The sequence below is a fragment of the Oncorhynchus tshawytscha genome, linkage group LG26 (assembly GCF_018296145.1).
Source record: "Oncorhynchus tshawytscha isolate Ot180627B linkage group LG26, Otsh_v2.0, whole genome shotgun sequence".
NCBI classification, from domain to species: Eukaryota; Metazoa; Chordata; class Actinopteri; order Salmoniformes; family Salmonidae; genus Oncorhynchus; species Oncorhynchus tshawytscha.
The window spans coordinates 21,677,160-21,689,452 of record NC_056454.1 but is presented as its reverse complement, the minus strand read 5'-3'; the positions used below and the strand labels follow the sequence as shown (position 1 = coordinate 21,689,452).

Below are 12,293 nucleotides of genomic sequence, written 5' to 3'. Positions count from 1 at the left end.
AGGTTATTTTCCTGACACCACACTCCGAGGGCCCTCACCTCCTCCCTGTAGGCCGTCTCGTCGTTGTTGGTAATCAAGTAGTCCGCAAACTTGATGATTGAGTTGGAGGCGTGCGTGGCCACGCAGTCGTGGGTGAACAGGGAGTACAGGAGAGGGCTCAGAACGCACCCTTGTGGGGCCCCAGTGTTGAGGATCAGTGGGGTGGAAATGTTGTTGCCTACCCTCACCACCTGGGGGCGGCCCGTCAGGAAGACCAGTACCCAGTTGCACAGGGCGGGGTCGAGACCCAGGGTCTCGAGCTTGATGACGAGCTTGGAGGGCACTATGGTGTTAAATGCCGAGCTGTAGTCGATGAACAGCATTCTCACATAGGTATTCCTCTTGTCCAGATGGGTTAGGGCAGTGTGCAGTGTGGTTGAGATTGCATCGTCTGTGGACCTATTTGGGCGGTAAGCAAATTGGAGTGGGTCTAGGGTGTCAGGTAGGGTGGAGGTGATATGGTCCTTGACTAGTCTCTCAAAGCACTTCATGATGACAGAAGTGAGTGCTACGGGGCGGTAGTCGTTTAGCTCAGTTACCTTAGCTTTCTTGGGAACAGGAACAATGGTGGCCCTCTTGAAGCATGTGGGAACAACAGACTGGGATAGCGATTGATTGAATATGTCCGTAAACACACCAGCCAGCTGGTCTGCGCATGCTCTGAGGGCGCGGCTGGGGATGCCGTCTGGGCCTGCAGCCTTGCGAGGGTTGACACGTTTAAATGTTTTCCTCACGTCGGCTGCAGTGAAGGAGAGTCCGCATGTTTTAGTTGCGGGCCGTGTCAGTGGCACTGTATTGTCCTCAAAGCGGGCAAAAAAGTTATTTAGTCTGCCTGGGAGCAAGACATCCTGGTCCGTGACTGGGATAATGTTCAGAAAGCATGTAAAAGCTCAGTTAGTGTACATGTGTATCTATCTCTGTTATAAACATAAATTAGAGTGGGTTAGACTGAGTATGTGTGTAGGAGTGTGAGTAGAGTGTGTCTAACTAGGCACATGTTAGTGTGTGTGAGAGTGTGTCTGTATCTGTTACGTTATCTGTATTGGAGTGGGCGAGTCAGAGTGTGTGTCTGCATGAGTGTAGACAGTGTGTCTGTATCTGTAGCGGTTAAAGCATGGATGAGTATCAATAAGAATGCATTTGTATGCGTGCATCATGACCAAGGCCTGTATCCTCCAGGAAAGAGGAAGTCCAAGCTGAAGACCCTGAAGACACGTCTGTTTGGGAGATCCAAGAGAGAGACCCAACTTAGCCAGTCTGCTGGTGATGTCACTGAGGCGGAGGGGCTGGGCTCAGCTGAGCATCTGTAAGTGTGTGGGTGTGTGTGTGTGTGTGTGTGTGTGTGTGTGTGTGTGTGTGTGTGTGTGTGCGTGTGTGTGTGTGTGTGTGTGTGTGTGTGTGTGTGTGTGTGTGTGTGTGTGTGTGTGTGTGTGTGTGTGTGTGTGTGTGCGTGTGTGCGTGCGTATGTGTGTGTATATTTACAAATGTATGATTGGTTCCATGACATTCATATTCCCTCCTCCCTCTGTCCTCTACCAGGTGTTCAGGCGTGTTGGGATCACGGGCGTTGTCACATGACAGTATCTTCTTGGCCGACCAGGATCTGTCTAGTCCGGAGCAGCCCAGGGTTCTATCCCAGGATAACGTCCAAGGCAGGATCAAAGAACTCCAGGTGAGTCTTCATTCCGTGGTGTACTCTGGATCTAGAAACATGCATGTGCATTCAAAGGCCCAACCCCCATTCAAAAGGAATCCCACACCTCATGAACCCTCGTCTTTCTGTGTAAATCAGGAATTGACATCAATGGGTTACCAAGCAGATCTCAAGGTAGGTTTCTATATTATTTCTGATTGGCCAGATGAAGCTCCAGCAGCAGAACATGCGTCTAGGCCCGTCCCCAATAGTCCTGCCAATCAAACGTCCAGAGGACCTGGGGGGCAGCTCAGAGGACGATGGTCTGCCCCACAGCCCTCCCGAAATCTCCATGGGCGACCACAGACACCCCCGGGGGGCATCTTACAAGGTGAGACTTTGTGCACCGCATCCTCAGGTCCTGTCTCCATACTCTCTCCAACCTCCACCCTCAACCTCCTCCTCCATAAAACCTCCATTTTCTCTCAATGAGTCGGTATGTAACTGTATGTTTGCATTCCAGCAGTGCCAATAGTTGAACTTTGCATTCCTCATCAGCCATTGTGTGTCAAACAAACCCTTCCCCATTCCTCCACAGTTCCCTGCCCCTCCCAGGCACCATAGCTCTCTGAGTTTAGCAGGAACAGGAAGTGAGGAGGAAGAGCAGGTAATACCGATTCCTGTTTGCGGGTCAGTCACTATATCACTTGATATCAACTATGAGTCGTTATAAATCCAAATCTTTATTCTGTTTTCTTTGTTCATAGGCCACCTCCCAACCCTTGTCCCATCCCCTCTCTCCCATGCTCAAACCTCCTCTTACCAGCTTCGTGCACCCCACCCCATCTGCCCCCCTCTCTGCCTTCCCCCTGCCTCTCCTGCCTTGGATTTCAGCACCCCAGCCCAGTTCACCCCCTCCCTGGATAACTCTGCCGCCCGCCACCGTATGTCCATCAAGCCCAGGAACCAGAGGGCCAGTGCCAAGAACAAAAGGCTGACCATGGTGAGTTCTGCCTGGGCATACCAACTACACATGGGGCCCTTGCCTCTGGAACTCACACAGAGGAAGGCTTAGGAAAGATCAAAATACTGGATACACTATTGCTCGATGATCTGTCTGTCTCTCTGTCTTGCTCGTTCTCTCTCTCTCTCTCTCTCTCTCTCTCTCTTTCAGACTGAATCGAGACCACGCTCAGAGAGTCTTAACAACTTTGACCGGCCCTTGACAGAGGAGGAAGAAGAGGGGCCTGCTATTACTGGGGGTAAAACACGTTTACGTTCTCACTCTACCCAGATCCAAAAGTTGGAGCAAGGGGGGTTGACCACCCCCACTGCACCCCCAGAGCTGACACCCCTTAAGTCTGGTCCCACAGAGGCTGAGGGGTGCCCAAAAACCTCCACCTCCACCCCAACCCTCCCCTGCAAGCCCTCTCCACAAGACCAGCCGCATTCTGGGGTTGCTCTGAGACCAGTGGAAATTGTGCCAGGCAAACAGCCACAGTCCTCCTCTGTGACCACAGTACAGGACCTGAGATACACTCCACAACAGCAGACCCTGAAACTGTCCCTGGGAGACCCCAAGCCCTCAGCCCCATCCCAAACCAAGAGGGACATCCGGAGCAAGAGTGGTGTGAAAGATTCAACCCCCAGCACCGAGGTTAGCACCAAAGAAAACCCAGTCCCGGCCGCCCAGCCTGCAGTTAGCCTGGCCTCAGTGGTGGATCTCAGAACATCCTCTCTGAGGTGGAAGCCAGAGGCTGTGGCTGCTGGTCAGAGTACCACAGAGCCACCTGCTGGGCCGGAGAACGCAGGTCAGGCAGAGCCAAGGCCAGTCTCTGGATCCTTCCGCTTCTCCATCAACTCTGCCAGGGAGCGGGAGAGACCCAGGATGGGAAGTGGTGGTTTCTTGGGAGTGGTGGAGCAGGCTGGGGCTGGGGTGAAGAGGGAGGGGAGGGAGAAGGGGACAGAGGTGAAGTTGATCTCCTCAAATGCCAGCCAGAGGGGGCAGGAGCAGCATGGGGGCAGGCAAGAGGGAGCCAAGCCCAAAGAAGAGGAGTTGACTGCCTGCGATATCGGGGAGAAAGTCTTGGAAGGGGAGGAGGTGGAGGAGGTGGAGGAGGAGAGCAGGGAGGGAGTGGAGGAGGCAGTGGAAGCAAAGGAGGAGGCACAGGAAGAGGAGGAAGAGGGGAAATTGGCATTTGGCGTTAAGCTTCGCTCCACCTATCTCTCTCTGAAGGTCCAGGCAGAGTCAGCCACCAGCCAATCAGATCTCAAGATTAACCGTCAAAGTCAGGAGGTGGGTGCTCTCCCTCTTACCCCTTACACCCTTTACTCAAAACCCACCGGGCTTGAGGGACTACAGGACACCCCGCCAACCAACTCAATGCCCAAAAAGCTCCATACAAACACCTGGGATGCCCCAACAACACTGTCTTCACCCAGGGGGAGAGCCGGCTCCCTCAGAGAAGCAGGTGAGACTCCCTCTCTGAAAAGGTGGAATATTCAGCCATGTGGGTAAATAATGAACATAATATACAATATTATTATCATGCATTTACTGGATAGGGATGTCAGTGCTGGACTTTGTCCCCAAGCTACACTTCTACAGAATATATAATCTCTATGTTATCAAGGGAGTTAACCAATGAAGGAGATATGCTACACTAGAATAAAAATGGCAGGTTACACCAGAATGATAAAGACTTATTCCTCTGAGGGAACATTGTGCTTGTTGTAACACCATGACAGTACTATGTGTCATCATGTGAATGTGTCTAACCCCATGTCTACAGTAACCTCAGCCCAGCCTACCCCCTCACCTCTCACTAAAGAGGCCCAAACCACCTCAGCTATCCATAAGGTGATCCAAACCACCCCTGTCCCAGCCATGGAAGCCCACACTACCTCCTCAGCCACTCAGGACCCCACGACTGGCCCCCAGGCGCCCCCCAAGGCTACCGTATCCTGGATGAGCATGGCATGGGGGAAGACCAGGGGCCTCCAGCAGCTCTTCACCAGCAGTCTACCCAGAGAGTTCACTGGCATGCAGTCCCCAACTCAACCGCAATGTCAGACCACAACACAACCACAGACGTCGTCACTGGCTCAGATCATGACACAAACTCAGAGACAGAATTCAACACAACCACAGACACAGACGACGATGCCACTACAGGCTCAGACCGCAGCACAACCACAATCACAGACCCCAATGCAACCCCTGACTGCTAAACTACTGCAGTCACATAATTCAGCACAACAACCACAGACAGCAGCACAAACACCCACACAGACCACAAAACAACAGCAGACTGACAAAACACCACAGACACAGAACACAACACAACCACAGACAGTGACTCAACCATCAACACAGATCACAAAACCATCAACACATGTGTCAAACCAAACCAACACTTGGGCAGCACAACCAACCACCGCCTCTCAACCGCTAGCACAATCTACCCTAAGTTCTGTGTCTCGGGTGACCTCACCGTCCAACCTACGAGCAACCCAGCACACCCTGCGCTCCACTCCACAGACCCAAGCCACACTACGATCTGCCCCAATAGGTGCCACTTCCACTCAGCCCCTGGCCTCGTCTTCCCTCTCTTCAAGCCCAAGCTCCACACCCAGCCAGTCCCCCTGGATCACACGAGGTCACAACCCTACCCCTCAGCCCAAACCAGCCTTAGCCCCAACAACAAACCCAGCCCCAGTCCAAGCTACAGTCCCAGCACTAGGGAGAGGTGACAGGACCCTTGTCCTCCAGGGGAAGAGTGAGGAGGCGGCTGTGCCAACAGAGAAGTGGGTGGACCGGGACAGGCCAGGGACTGTGGGAGGGAGGGCAGCCTTTCTGGAGAAACGGGCGGAGTGGACCCCTCCTGCTGGGAGCAAGGTAACCACTTCATTCACACATCATCTGAGAACAGAGGTGTCAATCAAACAGTTTAATTTCACTCTCACTCTCCTCCCCCATACAGGTGGAGCTCAGGAGAACGAGGACCCCACCTGAGTCTCAGCCCACAGCTGAATCTGCTGCTCCTTCCAAAACGCCACCCACTCACAGAAACACTAAAGTTGCTAAACTTGATGGGAGGCCAGGTACAGAGATGTTAATTAAATATGACAGGTTGAAAAAACTACTGAATTATATGTTATAGTTATAACATTTTTATAAATGTTGCTACGGTTGTGCATAGTTAAGATCTTATTAATTTCTATTGTCATTACCGTCTCTATGTCTTCCTCTCTCAGAATCAAGCCCAACCAAAGTGGCAGGCAGGCATGCAGACAGAGAGCACAAATGGCTGAGAAAGAACATGGCAACGTCGTCATCTCCTTCATCATCACCTTCGTCATCATCATCCCCCCTGCAGACCATCTCTGACAGTGGGGGGCAGCCATCTTGGATGGAACTGGCCAAGAGGAAGTCAATGGCCTGGAATGACAAGACCATGGACTGATAGAATGAGAAAGAAAGAAAGAAAGATACAGAGAGAGATAGGGGGAGTTCCTTATTTAAATGCACTTATTGTTAGTTGCTATAGGCAAGAGTGTCTGCTAAAATGGCTCAATTGCAAGTTGTGAGAGTGGTAGAGACAGAGCAAGACAGAGGGAGAGAAACAGCAACAACAGTAGTGATGGGAATGTAGCGCGAGTGAAGGACAAAGTGAGATGTTGAGTTCATTGAAGTGGAATTGAATTGACCTTGGAAGCAAAAGCTATAGGTAAGCTGTAAAATCGGCTTCCCTTGAATGTACAGGCTTGCTTTGTTTGTGACATTTTTTTGTATTGTATGTTTGCGTATGGGATGACTATGATGTAGAATGGTTCACTATCTCTGAATTCTTTTTCTGTCTCTCTTGGTTTTGATCCAAACATATTTTTGTCCCAAACTCTGGGCTTATGTTAGAGATGGGGAAAATATTATTGATATATTGTTAGAATAATATTTGAATTTTATCTCAGAAATAAATAATGTATAAGATATTTATGAAAGTAATACATGCTTATGTATTTGACTATGATGCCCCAGTGTTGTTCTAACTATTTATCTCTAATTGTTTTGGATGAATAATAAAAATACAAATGTTTTCTGTCATTTTATTTTTGCTGACCACACTAACAGAGCAGTTAAAGTATTTCATTTCAAAACTATTTGGGGTATATTCAAAGCAAATATACATCTTTAGAAAGCACCACTGAAATATTAATGCACAGAAATATAAAAATTGCCAAAACAAATTTAAAGCAGCATGTATGACTCTTGTTCAATGTCTATTGCAAAATACCATAGAGGAGTAGGAAAGTAATAGTTCTGGCCTGAGAACATTTCTCAATATAGAAAGGAGGGCAACGTTCACCCTATAATTCCTTGGCGTACCAGAGGGTGGCGCTGTGGCAATTCTCGTCTACCAATTGTGTAACTTGTGGCTCCGCCCAATCCTCGCCTTATGTTATGAAAACACCACAGATACACGTGAGTCAGTAAACACACACATAGACAGAAGGACGAACTCAAGGAAAGTAGATATCCAGCAGTTTGATGAAGTCACATCATCTTTCCCTGGCATTATTTGCCGCGCTGCTGTGCCTTTGTGAGAGCTACACTCTCAGAAACTCAGTATCTTGGGCTGTCGCCTCCAACGATGTCGTGGTGGAGGGAGAGCTGGACGCCGTTTCCGAGGAGGAGGTCGTCCCCGCTTTGCTAGTGGACAACAGCGGGCTTTGGAAACCGGCATACCCGCCCTCTGTGTTACGAAATGGTGCGGAGAAGCCCAAAGAAACCGTCAAATCGAAAAAGGAGGATGCAGCGCCCGTGTCATCTGCGTCCAGGGTGTTCTCCTATCGGATGGAGGAGGTGAAAGCGCCCGCCAGTGCCCCCTCACCTCCCCCACATCAGGAGACGGCGAGAACCGCCAGATACATGGCCCACTACAGCGACTGGGGACATCTCGCCACCATTTCCACTCAAGACAAGGTACAGTAAAGCTTTTAGACTTACTTAAGGTGCCCTCTCCTCAGCATTGCAATTGCTCTGTGAAGCACATTAGCACTCAATGTACTATTAAGCCTTGTTTTCAGACCAGAGCCAGGTAGTCTGAAGCCTGTATGTATGTACCTGTATATAACAACTTTATTTTGTATCCTCAGATTAAGGGCCTTCCTTTCGGGAATATTTTCTCGGTCAGTGATGGCCCAATGGACAACAGTACAGGAGTTGTCTACTTCTACGTCACTCTGATGGACAACTCTGTAGCAGACCTGAGAAGCTACCCATTTGCCTCTCTCACCTTTTCAGAGGCAGAGGGAGACTTTTGCAGGTAGGACTGCGTGTCACCCACCTCCCCACCCAGTGCTCGGTTGAAGTGGCATATTTCAAGTCTTGCTGTGTGTGACGGTTCCCACATTGTGCTCTGTTCCCACAGGCAGCAGGTGTATGATCCTGAAGACCCACGCTGTGCCAGACTGACCCTGACAGGCAAGATGGTGGAAGTGGGCCCAGAGGAGGTGGAGTTTGCCCAGGAGGCCATGTTCTCTAGGTGTGTGTGCATGTTTATCACTCGTCCTCCCTGAACATGTTCTGTGTGTGTTTGGCTGTCCAAATGTCTCTCACCAGTAATGAAGTCAGGGACTACACATAGCCTGCTTGTTTAGTGTGTGTATAATGCTGTCTTTTGTCCTCTCCCTCCAGACACCCTGTGATGCGGAAATGGCCAGTGGGACACAACTGGTTCTTTATGAAGCTAGAGCTCAAACAGGTCTGGCTCCAGGATTGGGTTGGAGGGGTGTCACTCATCCCCCTGGAAGACTACTACAAAGCCACACCCTACTGAGAGGAACTTCATCCACATTTTATATTAATTTACTGCACAGTGCCAAATATGACACACGTGTACCAATACAAGACGGTGTGTTAGCATCTCTAGGTGCCACAACAGCTGTCCTCAGACCATATTCATCACCACTCAAACACATAACAGAATGGGAGGATCTAAAAGCTCTAGTTCTGGAATATTTTTGAAGAGAAATGGGGAGTGGGGATTTTCAGTTCTAGATCTTCTCTAGGCTGAGTGTGAGTGGTCTAACCATGGTGCATGTAGAGGTAACAACTACATTTAAGATGTCCCCCATATCAACCAGTTTGCACTAACTGATTAAAGTGCTTCCACAGTTCAAGGGAAAGCTTCTACAGAATGTGAATATAAAGACAAGTAGATATAGATTGTTCCTATTTATGTAAAGATGTTGTTGAATGTACAGAATGGTTTATTTGCTTTGAAAATGTTTTTCCAATGCTACCACCAAGCTTTTTCACAATCTTCTGTTCAACAGCTAGAAAATGACAAATCAACAATCCACTTAAAGTAGACTCCTCTGGTGGACAATAGATCTTGACGTTGATATTGAATGTTGTTGAGTGCCGCATACTGTCAAGTCACATTTCTATTTTGTGCTGAGTTTGAAGAAAACATCTTTTAAAATGTACATGTCAATGACATTGTGCATGATCTAAAGCAGAAGTTTAATGATACATTGTTATAGATTGTAAAACTGTACATGCAATGTTGGGATCATTAATACAAATGATTTGGTCAAATAATTGAAATGTCCTCCCAATCTTTCACTCGCTGTATCTTTGAAGCATTATGTGTATTGGTGCTTGTGTTTTCTACCAGTAAAGCTGACAGTGTTCTATTTTTTAAAAATCATTAGGTCACTTAATTTAGGTATGCTCTGCATAATTATGCAATGCTTAAGATGCATATTTCTCTAGCAGCTGTAGAATGATCGTATGAACGCACGGTGGCGTTCTTTAGACATAAACAAAAATGATAGGCCGCAAAATAAATGCTCGACCCATCAGTCCTAAAGTAGTGCTTCATATATTTAGTTATAAAAAAAGGTAGCAGATTTTTTGACAAACGGTATATTTTCTAATTTTGATGCTGAAGAGAGGCGTGTGTTTTACTCGCGCATCCCATAAATGCTGCGCAAGTTCGCGGTGTGTTGATGCTCGGCAACAACCGGCGTCTTGAGTGGGCGGCGCCTCGTGCCTTGGCAGACCGCTGGCGTTGCCTGACAGAATGGTTTGCAGATAAAGGAGTTTTCCCCCCAATCAATGATTATTCGTGACAAAACACGAATTTGGTCAACTTCGAGAATACACATATTTCAGACTGTAACTGTGTACCACAGGGTAAGTGTAGCAAACGTCGTTTTTAATTGTTATACTGCCATTTAGCTATCTATCACGTAGCTAACGCTAGGTAATCATTTCATGTTCAAGAAGCGTCAATAGTGTAACCAGCGTCTTATCAGACAGGTACCGTAGTTAGCTATGTATTAGCCTGCCAGCCGCTATTGTAGGTGTAACTAAGTCAGTGTCTTAATGAATCTATTTAACCTTATCTTGGATAAGAGCTCCTTCTAAATGACTCAAATGTAAATACGATACTAGTTAAGGTCTGTAGAGAAGCACAGCCACCACATATTGGTCTGGTTCCTAGAAAAGACTGGCCTTAACTCTTACCCTCTAGCTTCTAAATGTGCCAGCTACAGTAACGCGATAGTTATGTTTTTTTTCTCCAGTGTTTGCTGCTTAACTTTAAGTAGAAAATAACGATATCTAGATTAATGCAGATGTTCTCTTCGTGTCAAACCAGTTGATTCTGCTTACTCTTGCCATCCCCAGAATCATCAGAGTGCAGAAGTTCAAGGAGGCGTACCGTCAACACTAAGGTTCAGGATCTTTAATCTTCCGTTTCTCCATCATTTTGTGCAGTGACTGCCACTGAGTGGAGGTGAATAAGCATACCGCCCGACCATGCTCACATCACGGGGAGATTCAGATTGTAGAACGCGCAGAAGCCTCGGTGTAGGAAGGGTTGCCTCGTGACTGGCCACCCTCGAGCGAGAGGGAAAGAGATCGACAAGTCACTGCGACAGACCGGGAACGATTAGGAAAGACAAAATCCACCTTTAAAGCCAGCCCAATTTCTCAAAGCAAAGTTCCTTTCCTACCCGAGGCGAGTTACTGTATGTACGCACCTCTGCCTGGATTGAAAACCCTGAAGGCAGTGAGTGAGGCACGCCGGCCCCGGGGTCCCCGCGCTTCATTGAGAGAATCGCTGAAATGAGATGAGGCTCAGAAATGGAACGGTTGCCACTGCTATCATTTTCTTCACGTCGTTTCTCAGCCTGTCTTGGTACACAGCCTGGCAGAATGGCAAAGGTAAGCAAGCGAACCCTGTTGTGTTAACTAGCCACTAGCTGTTACCACTGGATTACTGTAAATCAATAACTGACAGCTGACTAACCTAGCTAGCTAACGTTTTTGACAGCTGTTTGACTGGTAGATGGAAAGCAGGCTGGCTAGCTACCAACACATTTTATAACCGAACTTACTGTAGTGACGGATAGATAGACGAACAGACAGGCACTTCATATGAGGTTCTTGTTGGCTGTATAATACTTTAGCATCTTCAAAACTAGGGCTGGGCGATATGGCCAGCATATCACGGTATTTAAAAAATAAAAATAAAACATTTTTAGATGGTTTGAGGATATTTTATGTTTTTGAATAATTATTTATACATTTACAAATAGTGCGTGATTTGGTCATGTACAGTATGTGGACACATGCTTGTGGAACATCTCATTCCAAGATCACAAGCATTTAATATGGACTTTGTCCCCCCCTTTGCTGCTATAACAGCATCCACTCTTCTGGGAATGTTTTTCACTCAATTTTTATGTATTTAAAAAAAAATATTTCACCTTTCATTAAACCTGGTAGGCCAATTGAGAACAGGTTCTCATTTAAACCTGCGACCTGGCCAAGAGAAAGCAAAGCAGTGAGACAAAAACAACAGTTACACATGGAATAAACAAACCTACAGTCAATAACACAATAGAAAAAAATCTATGTACAGTGTGTGCAAATGTAGTACGATTAGGAAGGCAATAAATAGGCCATAGAGGTGAAATAATTACAACATAACATTAACACTGGAGTGATGTGCAAAAGAGCATAAGATAACATGGGGATGAGGTAGTTGGGTGTGCTATTTACAGATTGTCTGTGTACAGTGATCGGTAAGCTGCTCGGACAGCTGATGCTTAAAGTTAGAGAGGGAGTCATAAGGCTTCAGTGATCATTTTTTTTGCAATTCTTTCCAGTCATTGGCAGCAGAGGAAAGGAAGGAAAGGCGGCCAAAGTAGGTGTTGGCTTTGGGGATGACCAGTGAAATATACCTGCTGGAGCGCTTTCTACGGGTGGGTGTTGTTATGGTGACCAGTGAGCTAAGGCGGGGCTTTACCTAGCAGAGACTTGTAGATGACCTAGATCCAGTGGGTTTGGCGACGAATATGTTGTGAGGGCCAGCCAACGAGAGCATACAGGTTGCAGTGGTGTATAGTATATGGGGCTATGGTGACAAAAAAGATGGCACTGTGATAGACTACATCCAATTTGCTGAGTAGAGTGTTGGAGGCTATTTTGTAAATTACATCACCGAAGTCAAGGATCGGTAGGATGAGTGAAGGAGGCTTTGTTGTGAAATGTTGTTGTGAAATAGGAATAGGAAGCCGATTTTAGATTTAATTTAGGATTGGA

At 47.4% G+C, this 12,293-nt stretch overlaps 3 protein-coding genes across 4 annotated transcripts in view; all 3 read left to right on the top strand.

Moving 5' to 3' along the window:
* The first annotated feature begins 1,619 nt into the window (after positions 1–1,619).
* Positions 1,620–6,776, top strand: LOC112225364 (mucin-17-like). Its single transcript, XM_042306959.1, has 7 exons — positions 1,620–1,711; positions 1,832–2,339; positions 2,440–2,675; positions 2,847–4,143; positions 4,465–5,570; positions 5,656–5,776; positions 5,930–6,776. Exons 3-7 carry the CDS (start codon positions 2,619–2,621, stop codon positions 6,136–6,138), a joined length of 2,790 nt encoding a protein of 929 aa, XP_042162893.1. The 5' UTR covers positions 1,620–1,711; positions 1,832–2,339; positions 2,440–2,618; the 3' UTR covers positions 6,139–6,776.
* A 338-nt stretch (positions 6,777–7,114) lies between these two features.
* Positions 7,115–9,278, top strand: creg2 (cellular repressor of E1A-stimulated genes 2). Its single transcript, XM_024388527.2, has 4 exons — positions 7,115–7,655; positions 7,829–7,998; positions 8,104–8,217; positions 8,370–9,278. The coding sequence occupies exons 1-4, from the start codon at positions 7,221–7,223 to the stop codon at positions 8,509–8,511; spliced, it is 861 nt and encodes a 286-aa protein (XP_024244295.1). The 5' UTR covers positions 7,115–7,220; the 3' UTR covers positions 8,512–9,278.
* A 407-nt stretch (positions 9,279–9,685) lies between these two features.
* LOC112225363 (alpha-1,3-mannosyl-glycoprotein 4-beta-N-acetylglucosaminyltransferase A) overlaps positions 9,686–12,293 on the top strand; it is a 53,051-nt gene continuing 50,443 nt past the window's right edge. The window contains exons 1-2 of one of the 2 annotated variants that reach the window (XM_042306349.1): positions 9,686–9,875; positions 10,461–10,910. In XM_042306349.1, coding sequence (XP_042162283.1) covers positions 10,817–10,910 — 94 coding nt within the window. In that variant the 5' untranslated portion in view covers positions 9,686–9,875; positions 10,461–10,816. Of the gene's footprint in view, positions 9,876–10,370; positions 10,911–12,293 lie in introns of both variants that reach the window. The other variant, XM_024389272.2, reaches the window with a different exon arrangement.

Excerpts from the sequence above, each read along its gene's own strand:
- creg2 (XM_024388527.2), top strand. The coding sequence starts at position 7,221 with ATGAAGTCACATCATCTTTCCCTGGCATTATTTGCCGCGCTGCTGTGC. Across the intron at positions 7,656-7,828 it reads CCATTTCCACTCAAGACAAG|ATTAAGGGCCTTCCTTTCGG; the intron begins GTACAGTAAAGC and ends TTGTATCCTCAG. Across the intron at positions 7,999-8,103 it reads GCAGAGGGAGACTTTTGCAG|GCAGCAGGTGTATGATCCTG; the intron begins GTAGGACTGCGT and ends CTGTTCCCACAG.
- LOC112225364 (XM_042306959.1), top strand. The coding sequence starts at position 2,619 with ATGTCCATCAAGCCCAGGAACCAGAGGGCCAGTGCCAAGAACAAAAGG. Across the intron at positions 4,144-4,464 it reads CGGCTCCCTCAGAGAAGCAG|TAACCTCAGCCCAGCCTACC; the intron begins GTGAGACTCCCT and ends CCATGTCTACAG. Across the intron at positions 5,571-5,655 it reads CCCCTCCTGCTGGGAGCAAG|GTGGAGCTCAGGAGAACGAG; the intron begins GTAACCACTTCA and ends TCCCCCATACAG.